This window comes from Canis lupus, chromosome 6, assembly GCF_011100685.1.
Source record: "Canis lupus familiaris isolate Mischka breed German Shepherd chromosome 6, alternate assembly UU_Cfam_GSD_1.0, whole genome shotgun sequence".
NCBI lineage: Eukaryota > Metazoa > Chordata > Mammalia > Carnivora > Canidae > Canis > Canis lupus.
In genome coordinates this window covers 70,180,167-70,205,286 of record NC_049227.1, presented here as the reverse complement: position 1 = coordinate 70,205,286, position 25,120 = coordinate 70,180,167, and the positions used below count along the sequence as shown (strand labels likewise).

Genomic DNA, 25,120 nt, shown 5'->3' with positions numbered 1-25,120 from the left:
GACTATTTAATTGCACTTACAATATTACCCACTTACCACATGCAGAGGATTTACTTATTATTGAAAGCAGAATATACTTTATGCAAAAAGATTATGGTTACGAGCAGAACATTTAGCATAGTTTAAGCTTTCTGCTTTAACTGTATTCTGAAAATTCAATAATGGAACAGAAAGAGAAATAACTGCCCTTTGAAACCCTGCCTGGGCAAAATTAATCCTGTATATTACATCCAGTATTACTTTTCCCAGTTTGGTTTTAACTAAGAAGGGCACCTTCTGCAGCCTCTGAAGAGGAAGCCTTTTACTTTCCAGCAGTCTTTACCATCAGGGTACGTTTCATTACATTCAAGCTAAATTACTTTGGCTCAAGATCAATCATATTTCCTTCTGACGCTAAGTAGCTCCGCCCCACCACAGTGTCCCTGACCTTGTGGCAGTGTCTGCAGCGTGCTATGGTCAACCTTTTCTTGTCTCTTAGTGCTGCTATGACCTGGCTAGTCGGGAGTAAGTTTGCTTTTCCCTCTTTCTGTGTACAAAAGAATCCCTCTCCATTTTTCAGATAAAATACCTGAATTTCTCTAGCACACCAATAAGATCAATTAAAATGAAGATTCATAGCTGCCAAAAAGCCTTAACATCATTTGTTCTAACCTAAGAGACAGCAGTTAATCCTTTGCCTGTGAAAAGCATGACCATTTTGCATGTAATTAAAGAGTAATATTTTAAGTGTTAAAAGGCAAACAAGTCCTCAGGAATACTAATTTTAGGAGGTTTTATTGTGGAGGAAGAGTTGTCTTCTTAATGTTGCCTATGATTATAAATCAGATCTTTGTAATGAATAAAGATTTATTAACACATAAGTTCTGGAACAAAACCAGATAAGATATAAAAAGGTATCCTGTGGGACACACTTAACTTGCATCTTTTTCCCCCTTGTGTGCAAAAAAAAAAAAAAAATACCTGGTGCTGATGGCAAAACACAATCTCAATACTATTTCCAGTTATGAGAAAGACAGGAACATGGCTGATAAGATAAAAACATCAGTGATGAAGATAGAAGCTCTTGCACCGTCTCATAGACCAGAAGGGTCTTTTCTGCCTTATGTGGTGCATCAGTCAAACATGAAGGCAGGAGCATAAGCGTGTAATTTCCATACAGTCCATCCACTCTACGGATTATCTCAGAAAGACAGATCCAGCCAGTATATAAACCAACCAGGTTTACCCTAAACAGAATGAAACAATATTTTTCTTTTTCTTTTTTTTTTTTTTTTAAGATTCTATTTATTTATTCACAAGAGACACAGAGGCAGACACAGGCAGAGGGAGAAGCAGGCTCCATGCAGGGAGCCCAACATGGGACTCGATCCTGTGTCTCCAGGATCCGGCCCCAGGCTGAGGGTGGTGCTAAACTGCTGAGCCACCTGGGCTGCCATGAAACTATCTTTTTCGATATGGAAACTGAAGAGGACATAATCAATTCTTAATGATCACAGAATGCTTAGAAATGAAAAATGAGAGTTTGTTTCTCTTGAGCAGTCAGTAACATGAAATTTTCAAAGGCCTTACATTTTCCAGATAAACTGACAGCAGGTAAGGTCCCAAAGACTATCAGTACTGTAAGTTAAGGAACCAATTCTTTCATATTTACTTATGATTAAAGCTGCATAATTTCATGAATGGCTGATGGTAAAATATTAACACATTAAAGATCAAACCAAAGGAAGACTGAGAACAAGGTAAGTAGGTCCAACAACAGAAGAGTATTAAATAACTTACTGTACATTCATAAAATGGATACTGTGCAACCGTTCACAATGTGTTCTGAAAAATGTCCAAGGAGAGGGAAAGGGTTGATAACATATTGTAAAATGAAAAGCAAAGTTACAGAATGAAATATTCTATATGATCTCTATTTGGGGAAAAAATATAGAAAAAAAGACTAGGAGAACACACACAAAAACACTGAAAGAAGTTACCTCGGCTAGTGAGCATTTAATGTGTTCACGTTTTTTTTCTTTTCTGAATGGAAAGAAGTTAAGATGGGGGGAAATTTTTATTTTCAAAAATAGCCATTAAATATACACTGATCTTTGTCCCATCTTTTTAATAACACACACAACAAAAAACAAGTATAATCAGTGCCACTTAGCATTTGCATTAACAATTATTTTTCTTTAAGTTATAAAATCAATAGTTCACTCAAATTTGGTTTCCTATACTTTGTGCCCAATTCAACAAGAACAATGTATTTTTTTTAAAAAGTATAATGACATTAAATTTTATCCAAGGTGGTAGTCTTCCATGTAGTCTTCTTCACACATCATGTCTAGAAAATGAACTTCATATGCTTGATTCCGTACGTTTTGAAGAAAACCATTATAATGAGTGCCCACAATCCCAGAATAAAACCCCCAGGAGGATGCCAGTCTTTCAGTTTTGGTTTCTGCAAAACAAAGAGGACATGGTAAAGTGAACAATGGATCAGATACTGATGGAACACAAAATTTCAGTCTATATTTGACGGGGAAGTAATTTAGCCAAATTAAATGTATTAGGATAGCAACAATGACAAAAAAACTTCTAACTGGGTAAATATTTCAATGTGGTTCTTACAAAAATCAGTTTCAGATGCCGTTATGTTCCTTCAAAGAGGCTTCCCTGCCTATCTAGCCAACCGATCGGTCTCTTCACCCGAGTGATTCAGTAGCCTAACAATCCTTCTTGCTTTGAATTTATATATTCATTAGTTTGTTGGTTTTGTCTGTCTCTCCTATTAGACTGTAGCTCCATGAGGGTCGGAGGACCCCCTCCTAGCACCCACCTGCCACAGTGCCTGGCACACAAGAGACAAATATATATATGATGAAGTCAGTGGGAAAACAAATGCCCTCAATTCCATTTGTTCTAATATTCAACAAATAATTGCTTGGGCACCCATACCTTTGGTCATATTAAGCCCTTGAGACAGTATGTTCCTTACTCCATTCTCCCTATTTAAAACTCACAAATTGAAATGCCAACTCCTCCAGAATTTCTGACCTGATATATTCTTTTCTTTGAATGTATAGCTCCTTCTACTCTTACATCTCTCTAGTAATATAATTATCTATGTCATTTATCTCCCTGCAAGCTTCCAGGGGGCAAAGTCTGGCTGAGTCCATTTTACATCCCCTTGTCTACTCCCTACCTCTCAACACCCAGCCAAGTGTCTTGTATATTTCTTTGTCCAGCGAGGAAAGACAGACCAGTCCTCTCCATTTAGTTGTCATTGCAACAGCTACATTATGTCCCTGAAATTGGAGGCCGAGGACTATGATCTTTTTAAGAGTTGGACTCATAAAAACTCATAAACTGCTGGCCAATATTGTAAGGTTAGTTATGATATGAGAATCATATTTTTTTTAAAGATTCATTTATTGAGAGAGAGAAAGAGTGGGGGTGGGGTGGGGGGGACAGAGAGAGAGAGAGAGAGAGAGAAACCCAAACAGACTGAGGAGAGTACAGAGCCCTACATGGAGCTCCATCCCACAACCCCAAGATCATGACCCAAGCTGAACACATGAGTTGGTGGCTTCACTGACTGTGCCACCCAGGCACCCCTAGAATCATACTTTGGAGTAGAATAAAGTGAAGAGGAACTGTAATCTGAAATTTGCTTTAGTCACATGTAAACTAGCCAAGAAAGGTTCATAAATCTCTTAAAGGGATCTGTATCTTATACTTTGGATTTCCATACATAACCAGGATACCTAATGTTCTTCTTTTTCTTTTTTAAGATTTTATTTATTTATTCATGAGAGACACACAGAGAGAGGCAGAGACACAAGCAGAGGGAGAAGCAGGCTCCCTGCAGGGAGCCCGATGTGGGACTTGATCCCAGGACCCCAGGGATCACACGCGGAGATGAGCCACCAAGGCTTCCCCCTGATCTTAATCCTAAACTCATCACATTACAAAGGGAAAGGAGACAGGCAGGGAGGAAGCAAGGCAGGCAGGCAAGCTTAAATATTAAACAAATCAAGTCAAATCAACCAGAGTTCATCAGTAAGGGCCATGCTAGTAATACCCTGTCACATTTCTGTAGTTACTTAATGTTTATTATCTATGCTGTAAAATATCTGATGGTTGCCGAATGTACACAACATTATAAACCCACTAAAAGAATTCAAAAGCATATTTTGATACAATGGAATTCAATTTTTCTTTTAATTTTATAAATGGAGACGTTACCTATGGAAATGCCTGGTTTTCAATTAGGTGATCCTTCTGCAACTTCTTCCTTCTCTTCTGAAGTTCTCCTCTCTTAGCTTCAGTGATACTCTCCCCAGGTTTTTCCTCCACTTCTCTATTCCTTTTCAGTCTTCTTTGCTCCTTACATGCTAGTGTTGTCTAGAGCTCTGCCCTCAGACATGGACTCTCTCCCTTTATATAATCTCTCTGGGTGACACCTGTAACCTGGTTTTGACCTCTGTCAGCCGGCTTAGGATTCCCAAATCTTTATCACTAACATGGAACTCTATACTAATCCCTAGGGTTATGTACAATTAACAGACATCTCTATTGGATATTCTAAAGGATCACAAACTTTACTAGAGCCAAGAGCAAATTCATTCCTGAGTCCTCCACCTGATTCTGTTCTTTCTTTTCTGTTTTCCATCTCTCTATCCACATGAGGGCCATCTTCATGTTGCCCAAGTGATAAAGATGGAAGTCATTCTTAGCTCCTTCATCTCTCAGACCTTCCCAATTCCATGGGTTACTAATTCTTACAGGTTTTTCTCCTCCATCATGCCTGTCCTTTCTAAGTTTTCTCCTGCCTTTGCCACTACCCTAGTTCCAGCTCTTATCATTTCTTGTCAGGATTACTGAAATAGTGTCCTAACTAGTTTCTCTTCTTCCAAGATGCCCTCTCTTTTCCATCTGTCAATCATATTGCTGCTAGACATATTTCCCTAAAATACAAATATATATTTGTATAATGTGTGTATATATATGTATATAAGCCTCATATGTATGAATGTAGGTATTGTTGGGTTTTAAGCACACATTACTTTTGTAATTTAAAAAACTAAATAAATAATTAAAAAATGAGGGCTCGGTGTGGTATGGTTCAAAGAGCATGGGACTTAGAATCAGCTGCTTTGGCTCCCATGTTTAGTTTTAACATTTAAAGCCCATGTTACCTGTCAAGCCACCTTGCCAGGCTGAATTTCTCAATCTATAAAATGGGCATAGTAACATAAACCTCCTCGGAATGAAATGAAGGCACAACTCTAGCAATGATGTATTTGTTAAAAAAGTAGTCTATAAACTACCTGTTCCTACCTAGAGAAGTGATGATATGAAATGCAAAGTACTTTTTAGGTAACTTTCTTTTGTGTTTGTTAGTTATAAGGAACAATGTTTTAAACAATCCGAGTTTTGTTATTTTAATTTGTATACATCTCAATTCAAAATTAACTTGTCAACCTAACAGGAAAGAAGTCCACCTTACCATTTTCATCTGGATGATAAAAATTGGAGTTTTAATCAACTACATAATATAGACACAACTGACGATACTGTTTACAGTGGTTACATGCCACTCTCACTCTAAGTCTATTCTCACCTCCTTCCAGAAATCTCCTCAAACACCAATTCTTCCTCACGTTATCTTTTTTTTTTTTGAGACCACCTCATCCTTTGTTATGAGGCCTATTTACCCCCCCCCTTTTTTTTAATTTTTAATTTTATTTATTTATTCATGAGAGACAGAGAGAGAGAGAGAGAGAGAGAGGCAGAGACACAGGCAGGGGGAGAAGCAGGCTCCATGCAGGGAGCCCAATGTGGGACTCAATCCTGGGTCTCCAGGATCACGCCCTGGGCTGAAGGCAGATGCTCAACTGCTGAGCCACCAAGGCGTCCCACCCTCATATTACCTTCTATTCAAAACTCTACAATGGCTGTGATCATATGTGAAATGATGATGATGACGCAGTTGTTTCCCTCTAGTATCTTACAAGATGGTAAGTCCGGTGGCATTTCAGATGGCAGAGCTTTTGGAAGTCTCAATGTTCTTTGTGAAACACTATAAAAAATCTTAGTTTAATTCCAGTACAAAATCTAGATTAATATAAAGCATAGTTCTATTAAAGATAGGTAAGGTAAATATCACAAGCATGTGACAATGAAAGGCAAGTGACTGAACTATCCATGATTGACTACTGTTTGTTTTTTGTCATGTTTATTTTCTATTAGTCAAACAATTTGTAATCCATGCCAAAGGGTTGAAAAAGCAAAATCAAAAATTACTTTTCCATTAACAGGGAAAAGATTATCATTATTATTAGTGAAAGCACACCTTTATACAATAGTTTGCAGGATGTTCCTTGGAAATTCAGTTTAAGAATACTGACCTTATCAAGGAGATTCACATTTTCCCCAATAACCAGGAGTCTCTGGTTTATATGGTATTTAAACACACACACACACACAGAGGTTAATTTTTAAAATTTTAAATAAATGTTGTCAAAATCTGGCCTTAAAAAACAGGCTATAATATATAATACAGATCATTGTTCCATAAACCAATTTAATGAATTTCAGTGCTAAAAGATTTAAAGTGAAAAATAAAATAAAATAAAATAAAAGATTTCAAGTGATGTGAACTTTCAGAGTTTAAAAATATTGTAACTTTCAGGTAGTACTTAAACTAGCTCATGCTTTAAAAAAAAAAGGTGAACATAATTTAAGCTCTCTGATTCATTAGAGATTACTGAAATAATAATCAAGTAGTTAATAGCAATCTTAGTTCTGCAGCTTTAGAAACTCTAGTCACTTTCCAATGAGATGGATTCCTTGAGATCCACAGTTGTATCATTAGATCTTAAACTTAGAACAGTTGTCAGAAAGAAGATTAACTTTGGGATCTCTGGGTGGCTTAGCAGTTGAGCACCTGCCTTTGGCCCAGGGTGTGTTCCTAGAGTTCCGGAATCAAGTCCCAAGTCAGGCTCCCTGCATGGAGCCCGCTTCTCCCTTTGCCTATGTCTCTGCCTCTCTTACTCTGTGTCTCTCATGAATGAATGAATAAATAAAATCTTTAAAAAAAAGAAGAAAGAAAGAAGGTAACTACAGCTTCTTTGGAAGTCACTATTATTTCTTCTAAGATTGGTCCTGGCAGCTATTTTAATCTATTATTCCAAAGACTGACTCAGAGAATTCTGGAGGCACTGCTTCCTGGTCCTTCAATGAGATGTGTCCCATATTTAGACTATTGATGCCCAGGAAAGGACCAGTGAGAAGAGCAAAGTGCTAGAGCTTTGAATGTAATAATGGAGGACTAAGAAATGTATGTAAGGGATCCCTGGGTGGCGCAGCGGTTTGGCGCCTGCCTTTGGCCCAGGGCGCGATCCTGGAGACCCGGGATCGAATCCCACGTCGGGCTCCCGGTGCGTGGAGCCTGCTTCTCCCTCTGCCTATGTCTCTGCCTCTCTCTCTCTCTCTGTGACTATCATAAAAAAAAAAAAAAAAAAGAAATGTATGTAATCACTCCAAAATTATAATGGAATTTTGTATTTACTTACATTATAACACTGTACAGGCTAACAAAAGCAGCAAATCTCAGCTTTCAAAATGGCTATTTGCAGTTGCCATATTTTACTGTATATTCATTACATATTTCTGATTAACAAAGAATGGCAAATGAATTATTAATTAAATACAACTTGGACTCTTAGCTTAACATGCCATTTACGTAGAATCATCCACTGCAGCCTTGCCCATCTTTTCAGGAAAATACATATAAAGGCACGGAAAGACAAGAGTACATCTTACTAAAATGAATTTAACCTCTGGATGAGAAACCTCAGATAATTTACTATCTGAAAGTCCCAGAAATCAGGTTTATGAACAAATTAACAGTGGGCAAGTTTTCTGATTAGTCCACACAATGCAAAGGATTGCCCTGCTCTGTGAAACACAATAATTCTATCAACTGAGAAAAGGACTTTAGCTCTCTTCCTTTTTCTGCCTGCTGTTAAAGAGAAATAGGATTTACAAGAGTAGAAGGGTAGCTTTATGAGGTAGCCCAAGTAGTGTAACTCATTCCTATCCCCTCAATGGCAAATTGAGGCAAATCCCCTCTTTGTCCATTTAAACACAATTCCCAGTAAAGAAAAAGTCAGAAGGTAGAGAGGCACTGACCATGGTTTACTGCATCTAAGAAGTTTCAATATCTACCTGAAAAGCTCTGAAGAGAAGGGAAAATACAGAAAAAACCCTTTTAGTAGTGCATTTTAAGAAATAGGTTTTTCCATATACTTTATCCTTTTAAAATGCCCCCAAACCAGGCATAGGTAGCACAGGAGCAGATGATCCTGGTTTAGTTTAGCAAAACCACATTTGATGACTGCCTGCCAATCATGGGAAATGTCTAACAAAATTATTTTTCAGATGCAGATCTAAGAAGGCATTCAAACCTAAGTAGATCGTGAGAAGCATCCTCACAGTCTGTTGGCACATACCAATAGCGTTCTAAGAAAAAGGAAAAAACACGATGAGGTCTATGCGTAAAAACACTCCCACACATGAGAAAGAAATATCCTGAAGACGCAGAGAACATATCTTGGAATAAGATTTAATAAGGAACCAAAAGATAATTTTAGAAAAAATTTTATTTGGCATTGACTTAAATAAAGATGCATAAGAAATCAAAAATTAAAGAATGGTACAAAGTGAAAAATTATACAAGGACAACAGGCTGAGATAAAAAGGGAGCAAAATTAAAATCTTACGTTGATGAGGAAAATAGTGTCCTAAGCATATCTTTGAGTCCTTCACTCACCTAATTGTGGCAGATTGGTGACAAAAAAAAGGGCACAATTCTCCCAACTTCCCTTGTATCCATGTCCTTTGTAAATGTGCCATTACAGCAACTCTCACCAAAAAAAAAAAAAAAAAAAAAAAATGGATTTTATATTCTTGCTCCTTGAATCAGCTGGCCTTGTGACATCTTTTGGTCAACAAAATCCAACATAAGCAACAGTGTCCTAATTCCAAGGCTAGCCTCAAGAGGCTTTGCTTGCTTCTGCTTTCTCAGACCTCTGCTATCACCATGAGAAAAAATCTAGGCAAGGCTTCTGGAGGAAAAGACACCATGTGGAGAAGAACTCAGGTCCCCTATATGACAAGAGCCAACTCCCAGAAGCAGACCCATCTAACCAACCCAGGACTATCAGACTCATGAGGGAACTCAGCCAAAAAACAGAACTGCCCAGCTAAATTCGACCTAAACTGTCAACCTGCAGAATTATGAGCTAAGGTAAATGGTTGTTATTGTAAGCCACTAAGTTTTATTTTTTTTTTAATTATTTATTTATTTATTTATGATAGTCACAGAGAGAGAGACAGAGAGAGAGAGAGGCAGAGACACAGGCAGAGGGAGAAGCAGGCTCCATGCAGGGAGCCCGACGTGGGATTCGATCCCGGGTCTCCGGGATCGCGCCCTGGGCCAAAGGCAGGCGCCAAACCGCTGCGCCACCCAGGGATCCCGCCACTAAGTTTTAAAGTGGTTTATTATGCATCAAAACTTATGGGATATATCCACTGAGGTGATAATTAATGTGGAAGGAAATACCTTGATCCTTTATTATCATAAGAAAATAAAGTTCCCATCTGCATACTGTGGCTTCAGATTTCTGCAAAAACGGTATAAATAAGAACAGCATAAGGGCAACTAATCAACCTCTTGTCCACCATGAACTTTGTTGAGGTGGGGGAGGTCTGTCAAGATAATCTCTTCTGACTGAGAAATCCAGGCCCATTAACTCATCTAACTTTCACAAAGGACTTCAACCAGCGTATGTCACACCTGAACAGTTCTCTAGAGCCAGACTCCTCTGAGGAAGCCATCCAGGAAAAAAAATACCTGCTACATGTCTTCTAAAGGCAAATTTCATGAATGTCCTTTGCACACCCTTCCCATTAAAGGAACTATATTGATGCTCTTTCAGCTCTCTCTTATGGTCTTCCTGGAGAGAGACTGACTTCACTTGCCACTGATGAGGGTACAGGGCTAGCTGAGGACAAAGCTACCCCCACCCAAGGTCGGATATCTGTGACATTCTTCAGAAACCTTCAGTTGTCTTAATGTTACTGTCTTGCTAGAGGGAAAACCAATCTTTAACTTGACAATGGCAAGGCCTCCAAGGATCTTGTAGGTCCTCCTCAGCACACGAAAGTCCTTTTGGAATCTCCCTTTTGCTTACCTCCCCCAACTCCTGGTTATATAATCAGCCACTCCTCACAGGCCCGGGGCAGCCGCTCGTCCTGCCCATGGGTCCTGTCCTGGTGCTTCAATAAAACAACCATTTAATACCAAAGACATCTCAAGAATTCTTTCTTGGTTGTCGGCATCGGACCTCACCTATATCCCAAAACTTCACCACCACCATGCCAGGAATTGCTCCAGGAAATGAAGTAGGGGAAGCCAGAGACTGATTTACCAAGCTTCCTCCTCCCACCTAGATGGGAAGTCTAGTTCTTTACTTTCGAAGTTAGTAATTAATGTTACCCAAATGTGGCCCCTCTGCTGGGAAAATAAACTTCACCCAGGATTTTCATGCAACTTACTCATGGCAAATTTGCAAAGCAATTAGTGTAATATAGGATATTTAAAGATGCTTTATTTTTTAATTCTAATTTGTTAAATATAAAAGTGACCACAGTTTTTCCTTAACTATGATTTTAGTTTCCCTGTGACAAGAATATCACAGTTAAGATTTTTACTTAATAATGCTCTGGAATTTTCAGCCAACCTAGACATAACTTCTAGTAAGGAAAAGTAAATTTTCATATGCAAATACTGTGATTAGATATCAACAAACTCTACAAAATCAACTCAATAATTATGAAGAATAAAGAGCTCAGATTTGAGATAAATATGAAAAAAAATCTTTCAATGTTAGCAAAAATGAGTCAAAAAGCAGAACAGAAAAAAAAATTCCATTCATAACAGCAATAAAAAACAAAGTAATAGAAATAGCCATAGCATGAGATGTAAGGTAGACAATCCAAATAATGCTATAAAAACAAGTAAACAGTCCTGAATACAAAAAAGGATATGATAAAGCTAATCTATAATGTTGTTCTCATGCAAAATAGAAAGATCAATGCAACAGAATAGAAAGCAGGCAATCAAGCCCAGTAGCCAAGAATTTAGTACATGATAAAAGCTATCAAAGATCAGTGGGCAAGAAAACATTCTTACTGATGCTTTGGATTAACATTTGAAAAAAGTCAGTTTTGTTTCTAGCCCAACACTATAAACCAAAAATACCCTTTACATGGCTTAGAATTAGATGTAGAAATATTAGATGTAGAAAAAAATTTTTTAAATTTTCTTTGTGAAGTTGCACCTAGGGACACATCCTAATGGCAGCTATGTTAAAAGTACCAGTGGAAAGCAGTGGCAGAGAAAACTCATTGTGGGGAGCAGAACAGAGGAGTCTAAGAGCCAGCAACCTGACTCAGAAAGGACTTCTTAGGAGAGCTGGCCCTTGAGCAACGTGTTACAGTTGGGTTGGTGGAGAGCAAAGCGAAGTCATGGTGATGAGAAAAGTCGGGCATTGGGGAAAGGCAGAAGGAATGCAGTGGAAGATCCACAATGGTGGAGGTTTACATCTGTTCATTTGCTGCTGGTCCCCTAGGACAGTAGCAATTGGGAAATACTGTTGAAAGGATGGATGCCCTTTGGGCACAGCAAGTAAGCATCAAGGGCCAGAAAGATCCATTCTGTAAATGTTCAGTTGTGAGTTGGGATTTGAGACAAGAAGTTTCTACTAGCTTGAGTCAGTGCCCACCCACTGGTGGTGAAATGGAGTAAAAGGAGTTAAAATGTAGGAGAATTTGCACCGTAAAGGGATTTATAAATCTAAAAGCAATAAATGAAAATTAAAAATGTGAAGAGATGTTTAAAAGAACCATTTGAAAGCTCTGTGTTTTGCAAAGTGTACAAAATCAAAAGGTGAATAAATGGGAAAATCGGACACAAAGGGGGATAAGTTTAGTACATGAAGATCTCTCAAAATCAATGACACAAAGATTTATCAATAAATGGAGCAGGAAAATGAAAATTTTCATAGAATAATTACAAATGGCTAATTAACACTGAAAAAATTTAATCTGCTTGATCATAAAAACAAATTAAAAACAATATGTTCACTATTTCTTCCTCTTTTAAAACTTTAGTAAATGTTAATGAGGATGGTCAACTTTTCAGAAAAATAATCTATTAACATGTTTAGAGGTCTTCAAAATGTTCATATTTTTTCACTCATAGGAACTGTTATACTCTGAGCTAGGATCTGTATTAAGAAATGCTGACAGGGACACCTGGGTGGCTCAGCGGTTGAGCATCTGCCTTTGGCTCAGGGTGTTATCCCAGGTCCTGGGATTGAGTCCCACATCAGGCTCCCTGCATGGAGCCTGCTTCTCCCTCTGCCTGTGTCTCTGTCTCTGTGTCTCTCATGAATAAATTTTTGAAAAACTTAAAAAAAAATGCTGATAAAAGGTTATGCACAAAGATTTTCTTCTCTGTTATTTACATAATAAAAAACAGAAAACAATCCATATTAAATAACAATGCAGGAAATATGGTACATCCACATAAATAATAATCAAAAAATGTTTTCAAACAATTTTAATGATTTGGAAACACACTTATAATAATAAGAAAGTAAAAGCAAAATTCAAATTAAGTATGAAGTATGATCTTCTATAACAATATTCAAAGTTGGGACGCCTGGGTGGCTCAGAGGGTGAGTGTCTGCCTTTGGATCAGGGTGTGATCTGGAATTCAGGTCCTGGGATCGAATCCCACATTGGGCTTCTTGCATGGAGCCTGCTTCTCCCTCTGCCTATGTCTCTGCCTCTCTGTCTCTCATGAATAAATAAATAAAATATTTTAAAAACTCCACATATTCAAAGAAAAGGACCATATTAAGATCTTAATAGTGTTTCTTTGGAGAAACTGGAATTAGGTAGTTTTAATGTCTTCTCTAAACTTACCCATACTTTTGAAAATACATTTTCTACAATGGATATGTATTTTTTAAAATTATTTTGTGTGTGTGGGGGGGGCGGAAGAGGAACATATAGGAAAAACTTCTATTAAAATAATCCACTTAGAAGAATCTTCATATATTCATCTTTTCCAAATTAGAAGATGCACTACAATAATACTGTTTAGTACTTGATATCCTACTTTAAGGAAAAATAACATGAATAGCATGACAGCAACATAATATAATAAAGTGCTTTTCCAGGACTATTTAATGATACTTCTGGAGTGTAACAAGATTGCTATTTTTAAAACAACTATAGGTAATATTTTAGACATTCTACAATGATTTTCCTTGCAATCAAATGACAGATTGGTATAATTATTGCATTTGGTAGTACAGCTGCATTTGAGGTAGGTTCATATTAAAGTATAGCTTATAATTTCACTTGTGTCCATATTAGAACTTCTCATAAAATGACTGATTTTATGTAGTTAAAGTAGTCTACTGACTGCTATTAAGTACATTCTTATTTTTTTTAGCCTTTCACAGTAACAGCTACAATACAAAGGTGAAAAGCACACATAAAACACTGCAAACGTGTCATGAGCAAACACTTAAGAGCTTAAGGGCTACCTATTATTGAAATGCCTAATATTTCAAATTAAAAAGATAGGTAGCTAAGCAACACTGCACTGCCAATTGTGCACAATATTCAGTCTCCCCTTTCATGTTGCTAGGAGAACATTACCGTAGAATTGCAAAATAGTTCAGAGCATAGATCTAAGCACTAAAATTATGTAAAAAGAGGAAACTGAGGATTTTCAAAATTGTACATGTTCACTGGGAAGCAAATAAAAAACTTCCAATGAGGTTTCAATGAGATTCTTTTCTTAAAATATAATGATCAATCAGTTCAGTTAAACTATATTTTAAATAAAGGGAAAAAAATACAGTACACTGAAGCTATAATTCTAATTATTTTAGAAAATAGCTGTTTTCAACTGTTTGATATGTGGTGGTTTATTAGTACTTCCAGTCCATCTGTATCTCTATAAATATAATTTGTACTCTTCAAATTATATTAATAGTATAAATCAAACTCTGGTCAGCAGAATTCTAAGTCAGCCTCCAGATTCCCTCTCTCTAGTGTACACTCCCTGTCTAGCCCCTTCCCCTTGAGTGTGGACAGAACTTGTAAATCTGATGGGGTCTCTCTTCTGCGATTAGGTTGCATTACATAGAAAAGATGTAGGGATTCTGACGATATAATTGGGGTCCCTTATCATTTGACTTTCAGCTGATCAAAAATGAGATTATTCTGGGGGCGGGGGGGAGGCTTGACCTGATTAGGTAAGCCCTTTAAAAGAGACTCTTATATATCAGAGACAGAAGTCAAAGACAGAGATATATTAGAACCCACTGAGATGCTCCTGCGGCTCATGAAGAATCAAACAGCTGTGTTGTGAAGAGCAGGACAGGCAGGGAAAGCAAGCAGCCTCTGGGAGCTGAGGGCCTCAGTCAGCCCTACAACCACGGGAAACTGAATTCTGTCAATAACCAGTAAACTTGGAAGAGGGCCGTGAGCCTCAGATGCCACTGCCTTCCTAGTTGACACCTTCATCAAAGATGTCGGACCTCTGATGTTAGACCCTGAGCACGGGGCTAGGGTAAGCTCCGCCCAGACGCAGAAAGCATAGAAACTGAGATAATAATGCTTTTAAATCACTGACTTTGTTACACAGCAACAGAAAACTAATTACAAAAGAGACTTGAAATGAAACCATTCATCACATCTGGTAACTGTTCCCTGGGTGAATAACTGATTAAGATATTAACTGTATACGTTTAAAAAACAGAAGTGAAGAGAATGAAATATTCTAGTCTAATTCCTCCTACTCTTCCATATCTATTCATTCTCTAAGACCCTGCTCAAACGTCATCTCCAGGGGAATCCTGTTCTCATATCCCAGGAAGAATTCATTTCTTTACTTTTTCTCTAGTCCCCAGTAATTGGCTCCTATCTTATAGCATAGTCAATTGGTGGGTGTGATTCCACCACACCGTGATGTCTGGGGTATCTGTTTCTGTACCTTATCAAGGTCTCCTAAGCTTTAAATATAATAGAGCAATTGATTTGTCTTAGTTACATACTATTTTCTGCTTGAAAATAAGAAATACAAACATTCAAATATTAAATTCTGATTTACTAGTTTATACTCTTGGCTTTATTATTTATGGAAAAAATTAAGAATTACATTAATAAAATAACAGTACAATCTATCTTAAGAATACCTGGTTAGAAATTTTAAGAAATTATTTTAAAAATGTGAAAACAATTTGAAGTTTGAAATGAATGAATCTCTTTTTCAGTTCTTAAATTAAAACCCACTGTTCCCACAAATAGATAATAAAGGTACATTTATCAATAGTTATTTATCTGTGTCTGTTAAGGGGTAATCAGAATTCTGCTTCTGCCCATGTAGGGTTAAATGCTATGGGAACTATTGGTCCATTCCAAACAACTAGAAAATCATACAGAAGGTAAGAAACAATGGTTTTCAGATATTGTACAATCTGCAGCATTTTCTACCCCTGAAAGAATGGAAACAAATAAGATGAATGTTTTGAGTGCCCAAGCTTATTGCCTGAAGAAAGCTTCCAAGCTGCAGTACAAGGAGGGGGACCCAAACAGAACCTGGTAGTCTTGCTGAGATACAGATTCAAATTCAGGGAGGTTTGGGTAGCTAGAATTTGCAGGGCAGAGACTACTGGAGAGGAGAGGGTAGCAGAGAGACAGAGCTCCAGAGATTTGCAGAGAGCCTTCTGGAGTCTTCTGCCCAATGTTTATCTCTCCATGTAAAACAAGAAGCTAGTAGAGGAAAACAACACAAAACACCAAAAGCAACAGGCCAAACACTTTCCTAAACTTCATAATATGCAGAGCATTAGGTCACAGCTCATACTGGGTCTAAATTAGAATAAATCAGAAATATTGGGGCTATCTCCCCACCCTACCTCCCAAAGAAGGATCTGCTCTGGATCTTCCTCAGATAACTCAAAAGCAGTCCTTAAAGGGATCAAACGGATACTGGAACAAAATCTAGCACTGCTACATGAATAAAACAAAAATCCAAAATCCAACAACAACAAAAATTAAAATATCTAGGATCCATTGGGGGAAAAAAAGGCATGGAAAGGAGAAAAATATGACCCATAGCCAGGGGAAAAATCAATCAACTAAATAGAGTCATAAATGAAAGAGATGATGGATTTAGTCGACAGGGCTTTTAAGATAGCTATTATAAATTGGATGTAAGGAAAAACATGAACCTATGAAGAGAGAAAGAGAATACATAAATAAGGCCTATATAGGATTTCCAGAGATGAAAAATATGATATATGAAATGAAAAAGATATACTGAATGGAATTAACGGGTTAGACACTACAGGAGGATTAGCAGAGAACTATTAAGATAGCAACAGACATTATTCAAAATGAAGCATAGAAAGAAAAAGAGCAGGAAAAAGAATAAACACCATATCAAGCAGAATCACATTTGGGCAACTGGAGTCCCAAGTGGGGAGAGAGAAAAATATCTAAAACAAATAATTACTGAAGTGTTTCCAAATTTTCTAAAAACTATAAACCACCAAACCCACAAAGCTCAACACCAAGCATAAGAAACATGGAGAAAACCACGCAAAGGACCATCATAATCAAAATGCCAAAAAACAATGATAAAGAGAACATCTTTAAAAGCAGTCAGATAAAAGGAGATTTGTTCTTAGAGAGCAAGGTTCAGCAAACCACAGCCCATGGGCCAGCCATGTGATTTATAAATAAAGTTTTACTGGAATACAACCACACTCATTCACTTTCATATTATCTATTGCTGCTTTTGTACTATGCCAAACCTGAGCAGTTGCAATAAGGGCTAGATGACCCAAAGCCTAAAATATTTACTACCTGGCCTTTTAAGAAAAAGGTACAGAGGAACAAAGAAATGATTGAAGGAGGCCAGAAGACTGTGGAAAGACATCTTAAAGTGCTAAGAGAAAAGAGCTGTTAACCTAGAATTCCAAGGAAAATGTACCAGTGAAAAAAAAATAACTTTCAAAGATGAAGGTGAAATAAAGCATTATTCAGTAAAACAAAGGCTTTGAGAATTCAGCAGGCCTATACTCTATAGTAGTATATACCGAATACCATAAAAGGTATGTATGCCTGTCATGGATGTGGACAAGGAGGAATGTTAAGAGAAATTCCTCAGGCAGAAGGAAAATTGTATCAGACAAAAATGCACACTTACACAAGGGAATGAGGAGGGACAGAACTGGTAAAAAGGTGGATAAATATAAAATTTTTTTCTCATTTTCATGTTTTTTTAAAAAGATAATTGTTTTTAAAAAAGATAATTGTTTAAAGCAATAATGGTATTAATGTAGTATCGGGATCATAACATATAGAATCAAAACATACAACAACAGTGGCACAAAGGATGGAAGGGAGGGATTAAGAATATATCATTATAAAGTTCTTATGTTGTACATGAAATAGTGTGATATTACTTGAAGAAACTAATAAAGATGTATATATTATAAATCTTAGGGCAACAATAGCAACAAAGTAGATTCATTGACAAACCAAAAGTGGTTTGAAATGGGATCATACGAAATACTCAATGCAAGAGAAGGCAGGAAGAGCAGGGAAAAGGAACTAAAAACAGATGGAGCAAAGAGAGAACAAACAGCAATATAGTAGATTTAAATCCAACCAGATTTAAATGCAATTTAAGTACTGATAATTACATTAAGTGGAAGGATCTTAACACTCCAATTAAAAGGAAGAGATCGTACGTTGACTAAAAATATAAAACTCAAAGATATTTTGCCTAAAAGAAACTTACTTTAAATTTAAGACACAGATAGATTAAAAGTAAACAAATGGAAAAAGAGATATCATGGAAAAGAAAGTTGGGCAGGCTATATTGATGTTAGAACAGAAGAGACTTTATTGTTATATTTTTTACTTCATTGTTTTTTTATTTTTTAAAGTTTTTTTTTATTTATTTATTCATGAGAGACACACACAGAGAGAGCGAGAGAGAGACAGAGACACAGGCAGAGGAAGAAGCAGGCTCCATGCAGGGAGCCTGATGTGGGACTCGATCCCGGGTCTCCAGGATCATGCCCTGAGCCGAAGGCAGATGCTCAACCGCTGAGCCACCCAGGTGTCCCCAGAGTAGACTTTAGAACAAGGGATATTACAGGGATAAAAAGGACTTTCTCATACTGATAAATAGACTGATTAGTCAAAAAGACAGATGAATTCTAAATGTGTATGTACTTCAACAGAACATCAATACACAAAGCAAAACTGACAGAAAAGGAAAAATTATAATTATACATTTCAGCACAATCTCAGAATTAATAAGTAGTTATGTATGTATGAATGTATGGGGGGGAGGGGCAGAGAAGGAGAAGGAGAGAGAGATGCCTAAGCAGGCTCCACACCCAGCACAGAGTCTGACCTGGTGCTCCATCTCACAGCCCTGAGATCATGACCTGAGGTGAATTCAAGAATCAGATGCTAAACCAACGGAGCCACCGAGGTGCCCCAGAATTAGTAAGTTTAAAAAATCAGTAAGAATACAGAAAACTTAATTGTTATCACCCAATCTGATATAGTTGATATTATTTCACTCTATGCAGTAACAACAGAATACAAATTCTTTACAAGTACACATGGAACATTTACCATGCAAACCAAATCCTGATCTATAACAGAAGTTTAAATAAATTTTAAAGAATTTAAATCATACAAAGTATTCTACACTGTAAACTTAAATTAGAAATCATTAATAGGGGATCCCTGGGTGGCTGAGCAGTTTAGTGCCTGCCTTGGGCCTAGGACCTGATCCTGGAGTCCCAGGATCGAGTCCCACATCGGGCTCTCTGCATGGAGTCTGCTTCTCTCTCTGCCTGTGTCTCTGCCTCTCTCTCTCTGTCTCTCATGAATAAATAAATAAGTAAAATCTTAAAAAAAAATCATTAACAGAAAAGATATTCAGAAAATCCCAAAATACTTGGAAATTAAATACATTTCTAAATAACCCAAAAGAAATCACAAGGGAAATTAGAAACTATTTTGAACTGAATGAAAATGAAAATACATTTCAAAATGTGTACAAGGCACATAAAATATGCCTACAGAGATATGTATAGCTTTATATGTTCATATTAAAAAGAAATTTCTAAAATCAGTAATCTAAGATTCTGCCCAAAGAAACTAGAAAAAGAGCAAATGAAACCCTTAGTAAGCAGAAAAAAAGAAAAAAATGGAATTCAATAAGAGTGAAACAAAACAAAACAAAAATACAGAAAAATATCAATAACCAAAAAGTGCTTCTTTGAAAGTTCAGTAAAATTGATAAAACTTCTGGCAAAACTGATTAAAAGAAAAAGAGAAGAATCAAAGAGGGTAAATGATTATTGATTATGCAGACATTCAAAAGACAGTAAGAGGATATAAAAATAACTTTATGGCAATAAATTTGACAGTGCTATGCCTCAAAAGATACAAACTACCATCTTATCTAGTTTTAAGCCAGAGAGTAAAAAAGACATGTGTTTCTGTAAAGTCTACACAGATTTCCACGTTCCTAATGGATGTGCAAAGGAGGAAAGCCTCAGTCTAGAACGAAGAAAGGGATTTTTCAGTCAGAGTGTAAAACAAAAGGGATCTGTACCACTAAGCATGCTAAGGGAAGAACCCGAGAGTGGAGTAGAAATTGCAGGTAATAAAGCCTAACACGTTTTAAATGTTTATCATACGCCATGCATTAGTTTAAGAATGTTAAAAGCACAGCCTTTAAGATAGATAATATCATTACCCCGTTTTACAGATGAGGAAAACATTTTGGAGGCGGGGTCTTCTTCCTTTCTCTGCAAAAGGCCAGATAGTAAATATTTCAGGCTTTTCCAGCCATAGGATCTGTTGCAAGTACTCAACTCTGCTTCGTAGTACAAAATTAACTGTAGACGATAGTTAGCAAATGGATTTAGGTATGTTCCAATAAAACTTTATTTACAAAAACAAGTGGCAGGCCAGATTTTATCTGTGGGTTGCCAACCCATGCTCTAGAGAATGGTTGTTAATGGATTCAGAGCATGCCACCTCAAAATCAGCCACTTTGGCATACTGATTATTTTGAACTGAAGGCACCTGAGAAACAGCAGATGCAGGAAAGGGCTCTCTAATCTCCACTTTTCTACCTAAAAGCACATCAAAAATTTTCCCATGAAAAAGGTGCTCTCTTTGTTCCAGGAAGACATTTTTATCACTGGATACTGGCAGTCAACACTAAAATCAATCTGTACAAACTAACCTACTAAAATAGCCCTTATCTTACAATAGTTTCCCTCCTAAATTTCCTACTCATTTTCCCTCAATGTACTGCCCCTATTTCAAGCCCCTTTGTCTTATCACTTCTCCACAAAAGCTTCATTTCTTTATTAAAATATAAAGCTCCTAGTCCCAATTGCTCTTTGGGTATTCATTTTCCTTATGAAGACCCTCACGTGCACATAAAAATCCTAAGTAAGAATCTGTATGTTTTTCTCCTGTTTATCTGTCTTATTTCTATTCAATTCTCAGGCCCAGCCACAAAACTTAAGAGTAGAAGAAAGATTTTCCTTCCCTAACTGTATAGTGATTTTCTTTTAGAGTTGTCTGAATCTGTCCTTTACTTGACAATCTTTTGGAGGGATGTCATCTAAGAGATTCAAGAATTGGATGGATTTTTAAAAGTCTAGATCTTCTAACATTGAGGTAATATGATTCTATGAAAGCACTGGGAAATCAGGTATTCTGACATTATTTTATGTTTAAGAAACACTTAAATTCCAACTCTTTGGTTTTAGGCAGAATTTTCATAACTTCTGTGAGTCTCCCAAGAGGATCATCAAAATGCTTTTAAGTGTGAGGATTGGTATCTTCTCTTTTGAAATATACAGTCTAAAGAACAAATCAGGAAGCCTCCTCTGTGCTTAAGTGAAGTCACTCTTCAGAGACAAAAATTAATTTCAGTTAATGTTTTTGCAATACCATTTACTTGTGCCTAAAAAGATTATAAGTTAAACTTCTTTTAAAATAAATGATATAAAGTTTGAAAAAGTACTTTAACAAAAGTAGTCACTTTTAGTCATGGTGGTCACTATAAAATTGTTTAACGTATTTGCACAACAAAAATCTTAGAATTGTTTTTCCCATACTCTACTAGTAATGATCTTGCCCATGGAAAGGCCCTGTATATGGTTTAATCAATGACCATACTCTCAAACAGCCCTTTTCTACTTCTATACTAGTTGAAAACAGCAGGCTAAGGTTTATAGTCTATTACAATTACTAATTTATTTTTGGAAGAAACAGCCAACTGAGATGTGCCAAGGAAAGAAAGAAGTAAAATAAGATGTATGAAAACTTTTAAAATCAGTTGTTAACATGTCAGTTAAATCTACTCTGTCACAGACTTTAACAATTTTTAGGTATAGTAAAGAGCTACTTACCAGAATAAAAATCTTAATTAGCACCTAACATATCCGTTTATAATGATTAGATCTCTAACAATGTTATAGATTTAGTAAACTACCTAAATGTAAACATGCTTATTTCACAAGATTAAGATGTTTGTCTATTGGTACATTCTTTTTTCTTAAAGATTTGTTTATTTATTTATTCATGAGAGACAGAAAGAGAGAGAGAGAGAGGCAGAGACACAGGCAGAGGGAGAAGCAGGCTCCATGCAGGGAGCCCGATGTGGGACTCGATCCTCGGACCTGGGATCACGCCCTGAGCTAAAGGCAGACACTCAACTGCTAAGCCACCCAGGCATCCCGTATTGGCACATTTTAAACTAGATATCTCTTAATCAAAATTAGGTAGGTAACATGGTATTACTGTTTTTACAAGGTATTAATAATAACCCTGGAGACAGAACTGGCAAATAAAAAAGATACACAAGCAAAATAAAACAATTAAATATCTTGATCAGGTATTGATAAATACATCTGAATGTAGACCAAAGTAAAAACAATCTTTGAAAGAAATCTATGCTTATGGGCAACCTGGGTGGCTCAGCGGTTTAGTGCCTGCCTTTGGCCCAGGGTGTGATCCTGGAGACCCGGGATCGAGTCCCGCATCGGGGTCCCTGCATGGAGCCTGCTTCTCTCTCTGCCTGTGTCTCTCTCTGCCTCTCTCTTTCTGTGTATCTCTCATGAATAAATAAAATCTTTAAAAAAAAAAAAAAAAGAAAGAAATCTATGCTTATCTAAAAGTTATCAGAAATTATAATTGAAATATACTACATGAATTACCCACCAGGTATGACTGGTACAATGAAATGAAAGTTAATCCCGAATGTTAAAAGACTGCAACTAAAGATATTGATTCCTCTAATATAAAAAATGACTTTTCTGACCAGTATATATCAGTTTTAAAGTTTAAAGAATGATAATCTAAACTCCTATCGGGAAGCACATCAAGGTGATTTCAGGTCAATTTGGATGACAGATTAAATGACTCCTTCTTACACTATTTTGATCTGTTGCTAGTCAGTATCTAACGACCACCAAGTATGTAGCATGAGCTGAAGGGTACTGTATCTCACCACGTCTATATCCAAACAGCCAGTTTCTGGATCTATATGGGAAGAGATCCTCTTGGGTTTCATTTTCTTTTTAGTCCATGTTATTTCTGATTTAGTGGATCTCTGGGTTTAACTGCTGTCAAGTTCATTAGGATAGGCATATAACAATGACAGCAACTGATACAAGCAACGATGTATTTCCCTTACTTTTTTAAAAATTAAAATGTTAACTTATCTATTACACCCTAAATTAAAACCTTTCTATCAGAAGCATAGGATGCACTGGGCATGAGTGATCTGGTTCTACTTGCTTCACTGTATAATAGACTTTTTCTTCCTTGTACAGATCCTCTATCTTAAAATTTGGTACAAATATATAGCTAGGCAACTAGCCAAGAAGCACATTACTTTTCCATTTCCTGGAGCTTAAAAAGGGTACATCTCCTCTCTTCTAGTACTGTTTGCCTCAATCCCCAGAAAGCCAGTATTATTCATTCACCCACAATCCTCCACCAAAGCACACTTTATGCCCCAAATATTATGGTCTACACTTAATCTTTAAGACAAACAGAAAAATCTAAGAGGATATCAGGAGCTATGTGATACATTTTGATATAATGGAATATAGAAAATGAAAATATTCTTTTATTTGGCATATTTACAAAATTACAATGAATTTTAAAAGACAAAAACTCCATCCAGAACCACCAATACTGGGGGTATAGCTCAGGGGTAGAGCATTTGACTGCAGAACCACCATTACAATTATATCATGGCATCTTAATAAGATGAAAATTCATTATAAAATATATTTTAACAACAAAATATTTTAAAAGAAGAATTAAAATTTTGTATTTTCTATGAAGAAACACCAAAAAGTTTTCTGAAAGCCTTTTGTCTTAGTAATGAAGATGATAAAGCTGTACTGCAAAGGGAGTAAAGTTAACTATTACTGAATTCTTAATACTTAAAGCAATACATAAGGTCAAATGTCTAATATTCATTAGGGATATTCGCTTTCTAAATGTGACAAACTCTAAAATTACTTCAATTTATAAAAGAAATGTGTACTTGTTTTTAATCACTGATTGTTTATTTTAGTCATATTTAGGAAATTCTCAAGTTCTCAAGGTCCAGTCGTAAAAGTTAGAGATCTGGGCTCCGTGGCACTCATTTTTCTTATAGTTTGCAGAAACGATGATATGTTAGGCCTCCCTTAGGGGTGGGGAAGTGATGAAGCATTAGTACAGGCTAACAGTGAATGAATTATATTACAAACATCCTTATAATCAGTTTTATGGAGACCACAAAAGGTGTTTTTAAAACTGTTATAAATGGTTACTAGATGATCAGGACAGGTCACAGAAGGCTATCAAATTCTTAATGTTGATGAACTATCAGAACTAAACATGGACCCTCGGACTGGGTGGCCGCATAGGAGAGACTTTTCTTGATTCAAGAGTCAATGACAGGTAAATTTTAAATTAGTCAAGCTAACCTTTAGCACCTTCTCCTACCACTTCTTGCACCCATATCCTTTTCGATTTCTACCTTGTTTCAAGGTCTCACTGAGGAGACAAGGGGTGGACAACGGGGCTGGAGAAGGAAATCAGGAATAGAACTGTGAAGAAAGTGAGTAATTCTCTTTAGGACAGTTTCTAAATAAGTGGATATTCATGTACTAAATATTGAACTAACTGTTGATATTTATGTCTTCCAAAATATGGTTGCAACTAACTGTGACATACATTACATCTGTTGACACCTCATTCATCACATTTCCTGGGGACAAAGTTCCTTTGCAAGAACTTTGCAATGTTCACAGGAGGTACTACAGCACAGTAGTTAAGGGGATGGGTTTTGAAGTCAGACCTATGTTCAAATTCTGGCTCTATCACTTATACGATGGAAGACCTTACGCAAATTACTTAAAACTATTCTATCCCTCAGTTCACTCATGCATGAAATGGGAGTGATAAATTTTGTAATGGTACTAATTATTTTCTGATGATAATTATGATTAACCATAAAATATGCTGTGTACCTACTTGCAGATGAATATGAAAAGAAGCAGATGAATTTAAGAGACATTTAAGGGACAGAATAAGTAGGAATTAAAGACTAATGTATATGAATACTGTGAGAGGGACAAGAGATAAATGGAGAGAAAGAGAGGATGGGGAGAGGAAGGGAGCAAAGGAGGAGGAGAGACAGAGGAAAAAAAAAAAGCCCAAGATTCTGAAGCAACATTACTGAGAATACATGGCATTGAGATACTAAACATAATAGAAGAACCCTTTAGGAAATGGGTGAATTCTGTTAGACAATGTGTTGAAGATCTTGGTGGAGCTATCATACAAATAATAAAATATTATTCTGCAACTCAAGAAGGAGATGAGGATATGTGGGGGATCACTGGCATATAAAGGC

General features: G+C 36.6%; 1 protein-coding gene across 1 annotated transcript in view; it reads right to left on the bottom strand.

Annotated features, from left to right (window-relative positions):
* Positions 1-1,975: 1,975 nt before the first annotated feature.
* PIGK (phosphatidylinositol glycan anchor biosynthesis class K) overlaps positions 1,976-25,120 on the bottom strand; it is a 107,411-nt gene continuing 84,266 nt past the window's right edge. The window contains exon 11 of the mRNA XM_038541634.1: positions 1,976-2,446. Within this exon, the coding sequence (XP_038397562.1) occupies positions 2,330-2,446 (117 nt within the window). The 3' untranslated portion in view covers positions 1,976-2,329. The remainder of the gene's footprint in view (positions 2,447-25,120) is intronic.